The sequence below is a fragment of the Oratosquilla oratoria genome, chromosome 20, assembly GCF_046742065.1.
Source record: "Oratosquilla oratoria isolate Oo_2021 chromosome 20, ASM4674206v1, whole genome shotgun sequence".
NCBI classification, from domain to species: Eukaryota; Metazoa; Arthropoda; class Malacostraca; order Stomatopoda; family Squillidae; genus Oratosquilla; species Oratosquilla oratoria.
The window spans coordinates 55,193,643-55,213,642 of NC_134796.1; the positions used below are offsets into that span (position 1 = coordinate 55,193,643).

General features: G+C 43.4%; 1 protein-coding gene across 4 annotated transcripts in view; it reads right to left on the reverse strand.

The window, feature by feature from the left end:
- Positions 1-20,000, reverse strand: part of LOC143036589 (irregular chiasm C-roughest protein-like) — a 487,628-nt gene that overhangs the window by 11,009 nt on the left and 456,619 nt on the right. For all 4 annotated transcript variants that reach the window (XM_076204147.1, XM_076204146.1, XM_076204145.1 and 1 more), the window contains 2 exons: positions 14,817-14,930; positions 11,200-11,288 (listed from right to left, as the gene is read on the reverse strand). In XM_076204147.1, coding sequence (XP_076060262.1) covers positions 11,200-11,288; positions 14,817-14,930 — 203 coding nt within the window. The remainder of the gene's footprint in view (positions 1-11,199; positions 11,289-14,816; positions 14,931-20,000) is intronic.

Here is a 20,000-nt window from a genome sequence, read left to right on the forward strand (position 1 = left end):
GGAGGGAGTGGAAGGGAGACAAGGGGGGAGAGGAGGAAAGAGGAAAGAGGACTGAGGAGAGTGGAGAGAAAATTGACATAGATAGACAGATAGATAGACAGATAGATATAGAAAATAAGGACCGCTTGTGGCTTAAGAATGAAGAGTTAACACTGTCCTGGTTAAAATAAAAGGAAGATAAGATAATGTAAAAAAAATTAAACAATATGAAATAAGAAAAAATGAAATGTGCGTGCGTAGAAAAGGACTTAACATCTACACGCTCAAACCCACACACCCACATACACCCACACGTACACACACACACACACACACACACACACACACACACACACACACACACACACACACACACATACACGACTCGGTGGCGCGGTTGGTAGAGCGCTGGACTGGGAAGTACGGTGGTGCTCGCAGTACATGGTTCGAATCCTGCCCAGGGCCGAAATTATTTCGGTATCACTGCGCTTCGGGTCGTTACTCTGACTCTCGTGGGCGGGGAGTTGGGTGTGTGTGTGTGTGTGTGAAAGGTCATAGCATTACCCATAGATCGGTCATACGAGCTCTGAGCTCTCTTCCGGGAGGGAAATAGCTGTCGATCACGAGTCCAACACGTGATCCGAAGACCAAGGTGAATACTCACACACAATACCACACAAAAAGCTTAATCCTGTTTTTATTTGTTTCTTTCACGGGAAAGTATATCCAATTCATATTTGACCAATATAAAAATACTCCATTAAAACTTGACAGGAATCTAACAAAATATTCTGCAGCTATTTTAATAAATTTAGCGTTAATCTCTTTCTCCTTTGCTGGCGGTATGTATATGTTACATTTGAATATCAATTGGGGTTTTGGGTTCCTAGCCGATTACAAAATGACGAATGTATTTTGAGTCAAATTAATTTCACGTTCCATTGTAATTCAATGTGGTCTTTGTAAATTCACATCGACCATTGCATTTCCACTCTTGCAATCTTAGCTAATTTGTCAACCAATCCTAATTCATATTCGTTGCAACTGTATATCAATGGGCGACCATACAGAGTATTTCAGAGCCTCTACATCGTACGAATATCCATAGATTAATGTATAATATATGATATATACATACATACATACATACATACATATATATATATATATATATATATATATATATATATATGTGTGTGTGTGTGTGTGTGTGTGTTGTGTGTGTGTGTGTGTGTGTGTGTGTGTGTGTGTGTGTGTGTGTGTGTGTGTGTGTGTGTGTGTGTGTGTGCGCGATGGAACATATTCAAGAGAAAAGACACATACACAAATACACACACACACACAAACAAACACATACACACACACACACACACACACACACACACACACACACACAAAATTACACACACTCAAACACATACACCTACATACACAGTCATTCACACACGCGCGCACATACACACACATTCAAATACGAACATAAAAACACATACACATACACATTCACACATACACACGGACACACACACACACATGTACACACACACGCACACACAACGAAAGTCTTATAAGATTCCTTAATTACTTTTCATGACTCTAATTGCATTCACAAGTGATCTGACATTAATCGCCTTCAAGAATTAAGTTCTAAGAATTGGTCGCCTTTCTAGATAAAGGCGATCATCGATGACAAAAACAACGTCAATGATAACATAAACATTGTCACTGATAACAAGAACAGAACCAATGATGACAAAAACATAATCACCAAAGACGAAAAATACATCGATGACAAAAAGCTTCATTCATGATAAAAACCTTCATAAAGGACAATGACTCTCATCGACGGTAAAAACACAAATCGATGGCGTCACACTACACTAACATGCTATTTGCTTTTGGTACTTCGCTTGAGTAGAAACGATTTCGGTTACGATTTTTTTTTTTTTTTTTTGTGAGACGCTGAATGACGAACTAAGAAAAGTTAAACCTAGAATACGAATGTTAGACACAAAATTGTTGAGATGTTCTTACGAAAGTCTAGAATATTGTAACCGAGGTCATTTGTACTCAAACCAAATAGCAAAAGTGAATAGCATGCTAGCGAGAAATGCCTAGTCTTCTGCCACCTGAAGCTTATCTGGCGGCTTCGTTTGCCTGCTAAGCGTCTCCCTGTGTATGCCTCATACTTTATCAATACACAGCCTGCAATCATCGATGTTGAATGCAAGTTGCAATTAGTTGCAAAACCTGCAATGACAACACATATTCGACAATTTCCCTCAGCATAACATTCATTACTTTTTGTTTTGTCATTGTTTATCACCGCCTTGTCCTTTGTTTTTTGGTTATCAATCTTTATCTACATGCAAATCATCAATTAATCCGTTTAGTGAATTCTAAATAATTCGTTTTGTTCGATTTTATAACTTTATCTGAATGAAAGACTCGAATACAGTCGTTTGTATTACATCATGTCCTATGGTTGTGATTTCATAGATTATGGCTGAGTCATTGTCCTTCGATCCTGTGGACATAAGGATATTATATCACTCGAATAAAATTGCCTGGCGTCTGGTAGTTCATACATACATATACCAAAGGCTTTTTCCCCCTTACACGGGGGGTAGCCAAAAGACAAAGACAGAAACCACTACCCCCCACCCATTCCATTCCCTACATACTCCACTCCCCTCTATCTCCCCTTGTCTTGGAACCTCCTGGTAGTTTAGAAACTAGAAATTACGTTACTATGTTTAAGTAGTTAGGGATCTAGAATGTACTAGCTCAGTCTTATCTAAAGAAAATTCTTTCTTGACGTAAATCTTTTTTGTTACATCTTCCTTCCCTTACGCACCCTCATAGATGATTAAGGAATTACATTTGGATGAACAATGGAGATTATATAAAGACTTCACCAATCTCTCAGGTTCTTTACTTATAAATAGAATCATGATCATTATCATGATCATGCTCATCATGTTCACCAAGATCATCATCATCATAATCAACATAATCATTGCCATCATCATCGTCGTTATCATCGTCCTCCTCTTCCTTCTTTTCCTCCTCCTCCTCCTCCTCCTCCTCTTCCTCATCATCATTATTACTATTATTATTATTATTAATTAGTAGTAGTAGCTGTAGCGGTATTAGTAGTAGTAGTAGTAGTAGTAGTAGTAGTAGTAGTAGTAGTAGTAGTAGTAGTAGTAGTAGTAGTAGTAGTAATAGTAGTAGTAGTAGTAGTAGTAGTAGTAGTAGTAGTAGTAGTAGTAGTAGTAGTACGAGATATCTATATGTATTAATTCTAGTTTTTGTTCTCACCGTCTCCTCATACAATCGTTTGAACAATGTAGCGTATCCACAGGTGTACATAAAACCCAATTTGGACAACACAATTAACAAGCGAGCCCTCCCGTGGGAACTCCACGAACACGAGCTAAATAACAGTGTGTGATAAATTAATAAGAATGACGTCACCGTGAAATATTTTTAGATCAAATGAAAAGGTTTTGATGACAGATTGTTCTGAAGTTTTAATAATTTTCTAGATCTGGTATCAAGAATGCATTTGTCAACTTTGGTGCAGTTTTATTAAACAATTTTCCAATTTGTTCGGTTTTTGATATAAAGATGTATCAGTAAATGAGTGATCACTGTGGAAGAAAGAGCGATTAGTAAAGAATTTTCTGTATATTGTGCTCATCAAGTTAAGAGATTTATGTTTAGCTGTCAACAGACCCACATTATGCATACTTTATTGTTCCATCACCCTAAATATGTTTCCGAATTTAACAACGCCAACCGCTTATGAAATGCTATTTTCTATTCCGGGAAATGGTGTTTTTTTATGCATAAGGTAGAACGAATTATTCATCACTGCTCTAAACAACATTGTCTAAGGAAGAGGAGCCTTATATTCACTGTTGTCGGGCAACGAAGTCGAGGGCGTAGTTCTTTCTTCGGCACCTCCTGGCAGACTCTTCGGCGGACTCTACCAGAAGCTTTGTGCCCACAGTCACCGCCTGACCCAACCAAAAATCATGGAATTATTTCGGGTCCCTCCCCCCCTCCCCCACCACCTTCCTCCACCTACTCCCCTCCCTCTCCTTCCCCCCATCCCCTCCCCTCGCGAATCGCTGTTCATCAACTTCTGTTCAATTAATCAGTGACTTTTTAACCTTCATCTGACAGTTTCTGTATGATTGGCTTCTGGTCGCCCTTCCTCTCTTCCTCACACTTCGTGTCATCTTTATCTTCTGCCTCGCTTCATTTCACCCTGGTTTACACTTCACCCTAATGTATTAGTTTGAACCTCTGAGTCCCTTACAAGCGATTTTATTCAGCTTAAGAGAAAACCTTTGGATTTGCAATGATTGATTCTCTTAGCCCCAACACCTCTCCTGAAACCCGACAGCTTTCTCCACCCAAACATCCACTCTGAATCCACCTTATCCATTTTCTACAAAGTCGATGGCAGCAATAAATCCACTCAACCTCACGACACCTCGCATGCCAGGAGGATCCACATACATCATGTGGAATGCAGATCCACAGTGTAAATACACACGCGCGCTCCCGATCCACAACTGGCAGTGACGATCCTCAGAATACATTCATTTGCCCAGCTGATCCAAATTACACATCACAGTTGTTGATAAACTGTGAGGGGAGAGGGAGGTGACGGGTGGGGAGGTGGAGGTGACGGAGGGAAGAGGAGGAGGAGGAATGGGAGAAGGAACAGAGAGGGGACATGGGAGAGTAGAGAAGCGGGTAAAATGGGAAGTATGAGACAGAGGGTGGGAGAGGGGAAAGGGAGAGGGGAAACAGAGGGAGAATGGGAAGGAATAAAGGGTAAAGGGGAGAGGGTGGGAGAGAGGATGACAGAGAAAGAGGAAAGGGAAAGGGAGAAGGAGTGGAGAGGGGAAATAGGAAAGTAGGGAGGGAAGTGGAGGATAAAGAGTGAGAGAGAAGAATAAAGAGGGAGATAGAGGACGGGAGAGAAAGAAGAGGGAGAATGGGAGAAGGAGAGGAAAGAGGCGACGAGAGAGTAGAGAGGAGAGAGTTGGGGAGAAGGAGTTGAGAGAGGAGATGAGACAGGAGAGAGGGGAGAAAGGAGAGTAGAGAGAGGGGAAATTTACGAAAATGAGATAGAGGAAAGGTGATAAAGAAATTAGCAGAGGAACGTATGGGATGGAAATGAAAAAAAGAGAAGAAAAAAAGAGAAAAGAGAAAGAAATGGGATAAGAGAGTTTTGAAAGGATAGAAGAGAGGGGAGAAGAGAGAAAAGGGGAAAATCTGGGAGATTGGAAGGGAGAGGAGAAAGGGGAACAAGTAAGAGGTGACAAGAGGAAATGAGGAGAGGGGAGAGGAGAATGGGGAGAGAAGGGAGATGGAAGGGGATAGATGGGAGAGGGAAGAGAAGGGGTAGAAGGGAAATGGTAAGAGAGGGAGAAGGGGAGAAGGGGAGAGAGGGAGAGGAGTGAGGTAGAGAAGAGAGAGGGAGAGAGGAGAGAGGGAGAGAGGAGAGAGGGGGAGAGGAGAGAGGGGGAAGGAGAGCGAGGGAGAGGAGAGAGGGGGAGAAGAGAGGGGGAGAGGGATGGAAAGAGGGATGAGGAAGTGAGAAGGGGGAGAAAGAAATGGAAGATAGGAGATGGGAGAAGGGGAACATGGGAGAGGGGGAGAGGAAGGATGGAAAGAGGGGAGAGGGGGAGAGGGGGAGAGGAGAGAAGGGAAGAAGGGAGAGTGGAGATGGAAAAGGAGCGAGGAAAAGAGGGGGGAATGGAAGAAGTAATAGGGGGAGAAGAAAGAAGGGGAGAGGGGGAGAGGGGGAGAGGGAAGATGGTGAAAGGGGGAAAGGGGGAGAGGGGTAGATGGAGAAAGGGGGAGGGGGAGAGGGGGATATGGTGAAAGGGGGAGAGGGACAAAGGGGGAAAAGGGGAAAGGGGGAGAGGGGGAAAGGGGTGGCTTACTGAGCAGCAGCTCTGATTAGCACTGTGTGTGTGTGTGTGTGTGTGTGTGTGTGTGTGTGTGTGTGTGTGTGTGTGTGTGTGTGCGTGTGCGCGCGCCCCTCCGATCAATAGGTGAACTCCCGGTGTAAAGCAGCGAGCCTTGACCACATAGACACATTCACAAAATAAGCCACAGACAGACAGACAGACAGAGAGGTAAGCTGGTAGACAGACAGACAGACAGAAGTTATCGACAGGTAGACAGATAGAGAGGTATGCTGGTAGATAGACAGATCTTTCGACAGGTGGAATAGAGAGGTAAGCTGGTAGACAGACAGAGAAATGAGCAGATGGATAGGTAGATATATAGACAGAGAGATAGACAGACAGGGAGATAGAGTGATAGGCCGGCAGAAAGATAGACAGGCAGGTTGATAGACAGACAGACAGTCAAACAGAGGGACAGAAAGGAAGATTAAAAGACCGACTTATAACCTCATAGACAAACAGACAGACAGAGAAACAAATTGACAGAAGAGTTGACAGATGATAAATTATCTTCAGGAAAGAGGCCCTGTTCGGTAGACAGAGAGGTAGATGAGGAGTCAGGTTGGTAGACAAGTAGATATACATACATACATATACCAAGGCTTTTTCCCCCTTCCAAGGGAGGTAGCCAAAAAGGGAAAGGCATAAAAACACTCCCACCCATTTCATCCCTAAATACACTCCACACCCCTCCCACCCTTCCTCTCATCTGAGCACCTCCTGGATGACGGGTCATCCCTGCACCCTGCCCACCGCCCTGGGTCAGAAGCAGACATACTAAAGCGAAATGAGAAGGAGACATAATGTAGACATGAATACGGACAAATGAAAATTATTCATAATGTATCAAAACTATATTGATATATTGTTCGGTGTTGCTTATTTTGTACATTTCACACACACACGCACACACACACACACACACACACACACACACACACACACACACACACACACACACACACACAAATAACACACACATATATACATACATACATATATATATATATACAGTATATATATATACATATATATATATATATATATATATATACATACCAACCCCTCTATAATTGAAATATAATTTATTTTACACTAATGCTACAGCAAGGAAAGACGTATTTGCATATTTTCCATGCCACGGGTCAGATTCTGACGAGCCCCGGGGAGTGGTAAAGGATCAAACTCGGGACTTAAGGCCACATCCTGCTGTGAAGACCACAGAGATTGAAACAATCACTTAGAGGCTTCTTTAGCAAAAGAAGACTGACGAGAAAAAAATGACAAAAACAAATATATTAGAGAGCTCCAAAACAAGTTGAGAGAGAGAGAGACAGAGAGAGAGAGAGAGAGAGAGAGAGAGAGAGAGAGAGAGAGAGAGAGAGAGAGAGAGAGAGAGAGAGAGAGAGAGAGAAAGGGTGGTTAGAGGGATGGTGAGAAAGAGGGAGAAAGGGAGGGAGAGAAAGAGGGAGAAAGGGAGGAAGAGGGAGGGAGGGGGGAGGAAGAAGGAGGGAGGGAGAGGAAGAGGGAGGGTGGGGAGGAAGAGAGAGGGAGGGAGGGAGAGAGAGAGAGAGAGAGAAAGAGAGAGCGAGAGAAAGAGAGAGCGAGAGCGAGAGCGAGAGAGAGAGAGAGAGAGAGAGAGAGAGAGAGAGAGAGAGAGAGAGAGAGCGGAATCCGTCTTACTCTAGCTCCGTCTAAGCAGGAGGGATGCCATTAATCAGTAAGTTTTATCTAAGTGGTCTAATTAAGTGGAAGGAGCAGAAGCTGCTCAGGAATAGGAAACTGTCCAAGGAGGTAGTGCTTGTGGGAGGAAGAGGAGGAGGAAAAGGAGGAGGAGGAGGAAGAGGAGGAGGAAGAGCAAGAGGTAGAGGAAGGGAGAGAGGAAGAGGGAGAAGGAAAGTGAGAAGAGGAGGAAGAGGTAGAGGAAGGGAGAGATGAAGAGGAAGAGGTAGAGGGAAGGAGAGAGGAAGAGGAAGAGGAAGAAGGAGTGTAAAAGAAAGAGGAAAAAAGGAGGAGGAAAAGAGGAGAAGGAAGAGTTAAATTCCAAGGAAGAGGGCAGGAAAGAGTGGGAAGGAGAGGAAGAGGAACAAAAAGAGACGAAAAGTGGAAGAAAAGAGGAAGGAGAAGAGGAAGAGGAGAGACAGAAGGCTGAAGAGGTACAAGCAGAAGAAGAGGAAATGACAAAAAAAAGAGAAATAAAGAGAAAACCAAAAAGAGACATGAGAGAAGTAAGGAAGAGAAGAAAAAATAGATACAGGAAGAAGAGGAAGAGGAGGGAGAGGAGGAAGAAGAGGAAAAGGAGGGAGAAAAGATACAAGCAGAGGAAGAGGGGAAGCAAGAGAGGAAGAGAGGAAACAAGAGTAAGAAGAGGAAGAGGAAGTAGACGAAAGTGGAAGAAAAAGAACAAGAAGAGGAGGAAGAAGAAAAAAGTGAATGAGAGGCAAGGGTCAAAAGAAAGATTTTTAGAAAAAAAAGAAGAAGAAAGAACAATAATAAAAGAGAGAGAAAGAGAGAGAGAGACAGAGAGAGAGAGAGAGAGAGAGAGAGAGAGAGAGAGAGAGAGAGAGAGAGAGAGAGAGAGAGAGAGAGAGAGAGAGAGAGGAGGAAAGTTAGTGATCAGTGGCAATCAGCGAAGGAATATAATTTAGTGCGCACGCACGCACGTACGCACACACACATGAATTTGAATCTAGATGTGATATCTTGTGGGGATGAGACGGGGCCCCACCAGTTTTGCTTATTTACTGTACGCAACAATTAGGTAAATTCGCACACACACACACATACACACACACACACACACACACACACACACACACACACACACACACACGAACACACACACACACACGTTATTATCCGTAGATCGAGGCATGTATAAGCTATGAGCTATTGTCTTAGAGGATAATACGTATTGATCACAAGTCTAACACGTGATCCCAGACTGCAGTCAATCATCCACACATACAAACACACACAAACACATACACACACACACACACACACACACACACACACACACACACACAAACATACACACACACACGCACGCACACACACATACACACACATGTATATATATATATATATATATATATAAATAGCGTAAACGCATATTTTTTCGTCTTGCAAGAAGTAACAATAGCGAAGCTTCAAACTTTGTTCTAATTCTTCAAGACGAAGGTCTCTTTCTTCCTCTCCACGTTTCATCGCTCGGCCCCACACGACAGCTCCATTCATTTACAGTCTCTTTGTTATGTGTCGCCCCGTTCAGGCACGAAAATAAGTGTTGTCATCAATTCCATAAGGTTTCGCTCAGGAGTGAAGTGGGGCCATAAAACATGTCCCAAATGTTTTGGGAAAAGGGACAAAACTTATTGGCTTTAGTCTGGTGATGGCCTTTATGGAATTTAGTCTGGTGAGCGAAGGACGAGAAACTGAACGTGTGTGTGTGTGTGTGTTTGTGTGTGTGTGTGTGTGTGTTTTTGTGTGTATGTACATATATATATATATATATATATATATATATATATATATGTATATACATATATATATATGTATATATATATATATATACTAAACTTTAACTTGTAAAATTTGTATTCGCATATCTCCAATGTAACCCTCTCTTGGCCTACTTCGACCACCAAACCCCCTGGTATTTTCGAGTAGAGTCAGAGGTACTGGTAGAGACAGGAGATCGAGTACTTGGGAGATCGATGAGACCTGGAAGAAGTCACCCAGAGGCTCACCGCGTCATTGATTTCCGATCTCGCTACAGACGAAGAAGTCAAGCAAAGTGTGGACGAAGTCACATCGAGATGAAGCAAAAGGTTCCTCTTCCTTCTCCTCTTCCTTCTTCTCCTCCTCCTCCTCCTCCTCCTCCTCCTCGTCCTCCTCTTCTTCCTCTTCCTCATCATTCTTCAGTACCCTGATAAGAGCGAGATCGAAGAGGAAGTCCAGGAAGAGAAGGAGGTATGAAGAGGAAGGGGGCGGGTAAGGAGGAAGAGTGGCCAAAGGGTAATGTGTGTGTATATATATATATATATATATATATATATATATATATATATATATATATATATATATATATATATATGTATATATATATATTTACATATATATATATATATTTTTTTTTTTCAATGAAAAAATGTAGATGGTTTATATTTTGTACATATCATATACTCTACGTTACGAAGCACACACACACACACACACACACACACACACACACACACACACACACACACACACACACACACACACACACACACACACACACACACACACACACATACACACACACACACACAAACACACACAAAGTAGACTTGTCCGGAATTCTCAAACTGAACTCGGTTTGGAAATCATGAAGAGAGAGTTTCACTCAAAAAAAGAGAAGTAGCTGAAGAGAGATGAAATGAAATTAGAAAAACAGTCGAAGTCAAGATTTGAAAAAGTGGTGAAACGTTCATGAAACGAACATTGAAAAAATATAAAATACAAAAAAAGTATGATAAAAAATACAATGCAAAACCAGTAAGCTTAATTCTAGTTACTTTTGTGGAAATAGAGACAGGTTTTCAAGAATGTAGAGAAATATTTTGTACTAAAAATGAAGATAATCATCATGAGAGATAACACAAAAAAAAAAAAAAAAAAACAGTCATGGTGACACAATTCAACATTATGACACAATTGTGACACAGGAATCTGACACAATGCTGACGCAACACGAGCCAGAAGCAGCCATGAGTGACACAACGCTTGTGTCACAAGGACAAAGCGACACATTTCTATCTGTGACATCTGACAGCCACCGTCAAAAAATATGGTCACAAAATGAATAAAAAAATAATAATAATAATAATAAAAAAAAAAAATCAATTGATAAATGAAATGAATAAAAAATAAACAAATATATAAACATATAAATAAAATACGTAAATGAATAAATAGATAATAAAATAAATATACCTTTTTAGTATTTGATATGGTTTTATATAAGAAAATATCAGACAAGGTAATACAGTGTACAAAAATGATATAAAACAACTCCTACACAATCATCTATCATTCACTTAATGTGATCTTTCTTCGTGTCACTTTTCTTCCTCCTCCTCCTCCTCCTCTTCCTCCTTCTCCTCACCATCACGGTCCCCATATTTCCCCCTTAATCATGCGACCTTTGTACTGGTCACGTGACCTTTGTACTCACTTTAAGGTCAGATTCGTTGGCTGTAGAGTTCTGGTCATTCATCTGGATCGTGACCGTTTTTTCCGGAAGCCCGCCACTGTTCGAATCTCCTGAAAATAGAAAAGAAAAAAATTATCCGTCTTTGTACGAAATAGGCAAAAATGAAATAAAAACGAAATGATCGTGATAATAATCATAATTTTTTGATTGACTAATTTGGTTTAACGTCACAAACTCCCCCCATCGGAAGGCTAGGGCGGTGCCCCTTACAGAGGGCTTTGTAGCGTGGAATTTAATTAACCATGCCTTTGGTTCAACTTCGCCGGTGGCAGGATTCGAACCGCCATCCCCTCGACCTTTGCCGCAAGTAACGACGCCCTAACCCGCTTAGCCAGCGAGCTTCCAATAATCATAATGATAATAGTAATAAGAGGAACACGAAGGAGGAGGAGAAGACGAAGAAGAAAAAGAAGTAAAATGAAAAAGAGAGAGATTAAGAGAGATGGAGAGAGAGAGACAGACAGAGAGAGAGAGAGAGATAGAAAGAGAGAGAGAGAGAGAGAGAGAGAGAGAGAGAGAGAGAGAGAGAGAGAGAGAGAGAGAGAGGGGGGGGAGGAAGGGAGAAGGAGAGGAAAAGAGAGAGAGAGAGAGAGAGAGAGAGAGAGAGAGAGAGAGAGAGAGAGAGAGAGAGAGAGAGAGCGATAGATAGAGAGATAAATAGATAGATAGATGGAGAGTGAGAAAGAAAAGGTTAAAAAAATTCTTAAATCAAGCTCATGCCGGCATGAAACGATTATGAAGACTTGATGCGAACTGTATGAAAGTTTGATGAAGGCAAGATAGGGCCGAGTGAGGAAATGATTAATTGGAGAATCAGGTCAGGAACAACGATGGATGACGCACCGGATGGCGAAGGATGACGCTACACAGACTCACAGACTCGCACAGGAGAGAATTGGATAAAGAAGGAAGGATAACGGATGAGGATACACAGACTCGTACAGGAGAGGATTGGATAAAGGACGAAGGATACACAGACTCACACTAGAGAGAATTGGATAAAGAAGGAAGGATAACGGATGAGGATACACAGACTCGTACAGGAGAGAATTGGATAAAGGACGATGGATACACAGACTCGCACTGAAGAGAATTGGATAAAGGAGGAAGGATAAATGATGAGGATACACAGACTCGCACAGGAGAGAATTGGATAAAGGACGAAGGATACACAGACTCGCACTGGAGAGAATTGGATAAAGTAGCAAGGACCAACCATGAGGATACACAGACTCGCACAGGAGAGAATTGGATAAAGGACGAAGGATACACAGACTCGCACTGGAGAGAATTGGATAAAGAAGGAAGGATAACGGATGAGGATACACAGACTCGCACAGGAGAGAATTGGATAAAGGACGAAGGATACACAGACTCGCACTGGAGAGAATTGGATAAAGAAGGAAGGATAACGGATGAGGATACACAGACTCGCACAGGAGAGAAGTGGATAAAGGACGAAGGATACACAGACTCGCACTAGAGAGAATTGGATAAAGAAGGAAGGATAGAGGATGAGGATACACAGACTCGCACAGGAGAGAAGTGGATAAAGGACGAAGGATACACAGACTTGCACTGGAGAGAATTGGATAAAGGAAGGAAGGATAACGGATGAGGATACACAGACTCGCACAGGAGAGAATTGGATAAAGGACGAAGGATACACAGACTCGCACTGGAGAGAATTGGATAAAGAAGGAAGGATAACGGATGAGGATACACAGACTCGCACAGGAGAGAATTGGATAAAGGACGAAGGATACACAGACTCGCACTGGAGAGAATTGGATAAAGGAGGAAGGATAACGGATGAGGATACACAGACTCGCACAGGAGAGAATTGGATAAAGGACGAAGGATAAGTAGACACGGATAAAACAGAGTAACAAAGGAGGGGAAGAAACTGAAAATTTAGCAAATAAGAAAAAGGGCTGACAAAGAATACTGCTGATGCTGCTTGTGGAGGTAATAATGTTGATTGTGATGTTTATCATAATAATGACAATATCAACGGCGAACTTGATAGTGATGATGATACCGACGGAGCTGATAATGATACTGATGATGATGCTCACGTGGAGGAAGAGGAGGAGGAGGAGGAGGAGAAGGGAGAGGAGGAGGAGGCGATGCAGGAGCAGGAGTAGTAGTAGGAGTAGTGGTAGGACTAAGGGCATGAGTAGGATTAAGAGTAGGAGGAATATGAGTAGAAGGAGTAGGTGGAGTAGGAGGAAGAATAAGAGTAAGGGATGGTTTATAAGGACGCCTGAGTGTGTATGGGAGAGGGGGAGAGAGAAAGGCTAACCGAAGGCACAGACAACGAGCAGATACGAACCAGAAGCAGATGGACAAAGACCTCGAGGGCCGGTGAAGGCAAGGACACACATAATAATAAGGGTAATGACCCAGACAAATGCAGTGAAGAAATGCATGACATGAGTGAATAATATAACAAGGCCAAGGGGGCGTTATCGAAGAGGGGGTGACAGGGGGCGATTTGGGGGGGGGAGAGGGAAAGGGGGTCAGGGGGGACAGAGGGAGAGGGGCAGGGGAGAGGGGGGACAGGTGGTTGAGGGGGAGAGGGGCCAATGGGGGGAAAGGGGGGAGAGGAGGCAGGGGGATAGGGGGAAAGGGGCAGTGGGAGAGGGCGGACAGGGGGTAGAGGGGGAGAGGTGGTGAAAGGGGGAAAGGGGGGAGAGGAGGCAGGGGGACAGGGGGAGAGTGGCAGTGGGTGAGGGCGGACAGGGGGTAGAGGGGGAGAGGAAGTGATGGGGGGCAAAGGGGGAGAAGGGTGCGGGGGTAGGGGGTAGTGGTGGGAGAGGGGGGCAATGGGGGAACGCGTTGGGTGACTAAAAACGGGTTTAGAAGCGACCGCCCGCACCCTGTGTGAATAATGAATAGATTGAGCTCTGCAATGCTGAATTGCAGCAAACTGTAACTAAGATTGCATGTTGCTGACGGAGCGAGCCAACGCTTCTTCATTTTCTTCGCTTATGTACTAGACATCCGCCTCTCCCTGAATTCAGTCCATGAAATGCATGCATATACGGGTACAAGTAAATTATACATAAACATGTACATATGTATTTACATATACATATATATGTACGTGTATATGTAAATATACATATAAAAATACATATGCATATGCATATACTGTACATGTAATGTAATGTACTGTGCTTGTATATTTACATATGTATGAATATATTAAGTACGTATATGTGTCTGTGTGTCTGTATGTCTGTGTGTACGATTATGTGGCTAGGTGTGGACATGTGTATATTTCCAAACAAAGAACATATCAACATATAGTCTATACCAAAAATTGCCAAACAATAAAAGAAAATACCAACAATGAAGAATCCTAGCCTGCGCTTTGATCATAGTCTGTAACGCAGCGTCGACCCCCCCTCAGAAAAAACAACATAAATAAATAAATAAATAAATAAATAAATAAATAAAAGTAAAAACCGTTACATCCGTTAAATTCGTTAATTCCGTTACTATACCGAAGACGCGGTCGATTGGGCATGAAAAGTCGAGTCCCACGGGACCGTGGCCTCACTGGTCCTCACCTTTCTGTTTCCGCGCAGACTTTCTCGCGCAGAGGATGGCCAGCATGGCCACCACCAACACCACCACGATGCCCCCGACGACGCCGCACAGGATGAGAAGAAGAGGCAATGACTCTGTGGAAAGAAAAGGAAGATGATGAGATGATGTTCTGCGGTCAGATCAAACGTGATGGTGGTGATGATGATTATGGTGATGAGGATTATGGTGGTGATGATGATGATGATGATGATAATGACGACGATGACGATGATACCCTTATCATCATCATTATCATCATCATCATTATTATTATAATTATTATAAATTATTATCATTAACATTGTTATCATTATCATTATTACTATTATTATTCCCTGAACATTCCTTTCTTCTCTTCTGATACCTTCTTCACTTCATCATCCCCCCGCTCACTACCCTTCCTTTTATTCCCTACCATCTTCTTTGTTCCACATACCATCTTTGCACACCTTGTCACTTCCTCCTTAAAACACCACCATTCCTCTTCCACACCTACTTCCACTCTATCCTTCTCCACCTCCCACACTTCTCTCAGCTTCTCCTTGTACTCCTGCACCTCTTCCTTCTCATTTAAAAAGTTTATTCTAAGAACCTCTCTACCTTCCGCCCTTTTCTCTTTCTTCACCTATCCTCCACACTCAACTTATCTTCAACCGAAACATTATCTGATCTCCCTCCACTCTCTCCCCTATTAACAGGGACATCCAAAAGTTTTCCTATTCTTTTCCTAGATACCACTACATAGTCCATTTATGCCTTATCAACCACCCTTCCATCTACCACCCTCTCCCATGTGTACTTATGCCTGACTTTCTTCCTAAACACTGTGTCATCATTAGCAATATATATATATATATATATATATATATATATATATATATGTACATATGTATATATATATATACAGTATATATATATATATACAGTATATATATATATATATATATATGTAGTGCTTTTGTAAAAGGTTTCTCAATTATTATTGTTGGTTTGTGTTTACGTTATGTGGTGATCAGGGTAGCTATTCCCTCAGAGGAATACATGAATGAATAATAAGTTTTTGGAATTTAGGTCTCAATTGCAGAACTGGCAGAAATTATATTTATTACAATATATCCCTATGAAATGTGTATTGTGCGTGTGTGTGTGTGTGTGTGGTGTGTGTGTGTGTGTGTGTGGTGTGTGTGTGTGTGTGCGTGTGTGTGTGTATGTATAGGCGAGTGTGATTGAAATAGGCAAAGGTATGAACGTGCACACACCTACTAGGTAAAGGTGTATATATGTATGTACGCGCACACACGTGGTAACATATATGCATGTAAATATTTAGTTCATGAGGATATATGTACACTTCCATGCATGCATGATGTATGAAAAAAGTGTGGGAAGATTAAACTCCTAAAATAGAAAAAATAAAATAAAATAAAAAATAAATAAAATAGATAAAATAATCTTCCTAAATCTGTAATCCGTGAAAGCTCAAACAACACCAACAACAACTACAGCAATAATAATGACAATGACAACATCAACAGTAGTGACAACGACAACAACAAAGAATGAAATGAAAATGGTAAAAAACGACCAATTACTGTCCTAAGCTGTCGACCCTTGCCCTTACTCATCACCGCCATTCATGCAATTTATCTCTCTCTCCCTCTCTTTAACCCCTCTCTCTCTCTCTTCCCTCCCTCTCTCCCCTCCTTTTCCCTCCCCTCTTTCCCCTGTCTCTCTCTCTCTTTCCTCCCTCTCTCCCTTTTATCCCTCTCTTTCCCCCTGCCTCTCTCTTTCTCCCCCGCCTCTCTCTCTCTCTCTTTCCCCCTCTCTCCTTTTCCTTTATCCCTCTCTTTCCCCTGCCTCTCTCTTTCTCCCCCGCCCCTCTCTCTCTCTCTCTCTCTTTTTCTCCTAAACTCTCTCCTTCTACCCTTCTTGTCCTCTTTATCCATTTCATATTTTCCTTCTCTTTATTCTTCTTTCTTTTCTTCTTAGGATAAGGACTGCATTAGTTTTTTGCAGTCAATACTTCAGTGACTTCCCTGTTATACTTACGTACACAGCATCCTTTAGTGATAAGAAACTAATCTTCACTCAAAGAAGAATTTTGACCACTTAATCTATATCTCTCTTGTTATCTATATATACACCAAGGGATTTTCCCCCCTTATAAGGGAAGGTAGCCAAGTGGAAGACATGCACCTACTTCCACCCATTCCACTTCCCTCCACCACCCTCCTCCCTCCTACTTCCACCCTTAAATCTCTTCTGGACCAAATGTCGGACTTCACCTCTTTGGGGAGATAATGTCCGCAAGGAGGGAAGAGTTGGACATTCCCCCCGAACCTCTTTTTCCATTTTTTTTTACTTTTTATTTTGTTTCTTTTTCCTTGCAATCGCTCCCATCCAGAAACAATCAAGAACTGCAATTTTTTTTCCCCTTTCTTGAAACAACAGGTCTGCAGGCACAACCATCCTGCACCAGCATTTAGGGTCCCCTACAGTTGCGTTCCTTTTTCTTTCTCACTTTCTCTCTTTCTCTCTACATCTCTCTCTCTTTCACACATACAGACACGCACACGCACACACACACACACACACACACACACACACACCACACACACACACACACACACACACACACACACATACAAACACAAACACCCTACATCAATATTTGAGTCAGTGTCCACTCCCCACCTCTCTCTATCCTCCACCTCCCTCCCTTCTCTCTCTCTCTCTCTCTCTCTCTCTCTCTCTCTCTCTCTCTCAAACAACCTCCCTGCCGATGCAACCTTACTCGAAATTTGCTGTGACAATGGGCGGGTCAGGAACATTGGGGACCGGGGAGGTGGTTGGGGATCGAGAGGCGATTCTTTTGCTTCGCGACCCAATGAGATTCTATTGAGTCGAAGGCAGAAACTCTACACCGATTGAACACACCAGAGAAAAACTAGTGATGGCTTCTATGTGTTTTAGAGTCGGCGGGATTAGAAAGGAAGGGAAAGGGGGGAGGGGGGAGGGGGAGGGGGGAAGGGGGAGGGGGGAAGGGGGAAGAGGGAAGGAGGGAAGGAGAAAAGGGGAAGGGAAGGAGGGAAGGAGGAAAGGGGAAGTGGTAAGGAGGAAGGGAAGGAGGGAAGGGGAAGGGGGAGGGAAGGAGGGAAGGGGGAAAGGGAAGGAGGGAAGGAGGGAAGGGGGAAGGGGAAGGGGGAAGGGGAAGGGGGAAGGTGGAAGGGGAAGGGGGAAGGAGTAAAGGGGAAGGGGGGAGGGGGGAAAGGGAGTGTTGGAGTCTCTTGGGAGGTGGGAAACGAGTAGGGAAGGAGGGAGGGATGGAAGGAGGGAAGGGGGAAGGGAGTGAAGGAGTCTCGTAAGAGAGGAGGTAGAGATGGAGTGAGTGAGGGAAGGAGAGGTAAATAGCGAGAGGAATGAGGGGAATGAAGGAAAAGGGGAGAGGAAAGAATAAAAGGGAAAGGGAAGGGGGAGTATGGAAAGAAATGGTGAGACAGAGGAAGAGGTGAGTGGGGAGGAGAGGGAATAGGGAGGAGAGGGAGTGGGGAGGAGAGGGAGTGGGGAGGAGAGGGAGTGGGAAAAGAGGGAGTGGAGAGGATAGAGAGTGAGGAGGAGAGGGAGTGGAAGGAGAGGGAGTGGGGAGAGAGGAAGTGGGGAGGAGAAGGAGTGGAAGGAGAGGAAGTGGAAGGAGAGGAAGTGGAAGGAGAGGAAGTGGGGAGGAGAGGGAGTGGGGAGGAGAGGGAGTGGGGAAGAGAGGGAGTGGAAGGAGAGGGAGTGGGGAGGAGAGGGAATAGGGAGGAGAGGGAGTGGGGAGGAGAGGGAGTGGAAAGAGAGGGATAAAGAGAGGGGAGAAGTGAGAAGAGGAGGTGTGAGAGAGGAGAGCGGTAAAAAAGAGTGAAGAGGTGAGGGGAGTGGAAGGAAAAGAGGGAAAAGAGGTTGGATGAGAGAAGAGATGGGAATGAAGAGAGGAGAAGGTGAGGATGGGGGAGAGGAGTGAGGAGGGGAAGAGAGGGATGAAGGAGAGGAAAGAAGAGGTGACGTGAGGGAAAGAGAGTAAGAGGAAAGAGGAGAAGAAAAGAGAGGAGAGGGATGAGGAAGGGAAAAGGAGTTCAGGAAGGAAGGAGGGAGGGAAATAGTGGAGGAAGGGAGGAGGAGGGGAGGGGAAGGAAGAAGGAGAAGAAGAGCGAAGAGAGGAGGGGAGGAGAGGAGGGACTGAGGAGGATAGGAAGGGGTGAGGAGAAGAGAGTGAAAACAAGAGCGAGATGTTGGGATTGAATAGGATGGTAGGACTGAGGAGAAGGGGAAAGGAGGAGGAGGAAGGAGTAGGAGGAAGGAGTGGAAGGAAGATGGAGAGAAGAAGGAGGAAAAACATGAAGAATAAATGACGAAGGGGGAGTGAGGAAGAAGGAAGGAGGACAAAGGGAATTGATGAAGAATGAAAAAACGAAGGATGAAGAAGGAAGAAGGAGGGAGGGAAAGGAGGAAGAAGGAAGAAGGGAGAGGAAGAAGGAGGGAGAGGAAGACGGAGGGCGAGGAGGAAAGAGGGAGAGGAGGAAGTAGAAAGGAGGAGGAAGGAGGAAGGAGGGAGTAGGAAGGAGAAGTAAGGAGGAAGGAGGAGTAAGGCGTAAGAATGAGGAAGGAGAAGTAAGGAGGAGGAGGGAGTAGGGAGGAGGAGGAAGGAGGAAAGAGGAGAAAGGAGGAGGGTTAGGAAGAAGGAGAACGAAGGAGGAAGGAATGAGAGGAAGAAGTAGAAAGAAGGAAAGAGGAGGAGAAGTAAGGAGGAGGAGGGAGGAAGGAGGAGGAGGAGGAGGAGGAGGAAGGAGGAGTAAGGAGGAGGAGAGAGGAGTAAGGAGAAGTAAGGAGGAGGAAGGAGGAGGAAGGAGGAGGAAGGAGGAGTAAGGAGAAGTAAGGAGGAGGAAGGGAATATAGGTTGTGATTATATAAGCTTCAATGTAAGCAATACGGGTATGCCCACTTCTGAGGCAGCCTCTTCAACATCGGTAAATATTTTCGGAAAAAAAAAAAACACGAAGAAAAAATTATGAACTCATGCATAGAACATAAGTCTGAACATAAATGTATTTGCATATCCATGCATACATCTGTGTATACATATGAGCATACACGGGGGTAATAATGAATATATACATATTTCTATATCT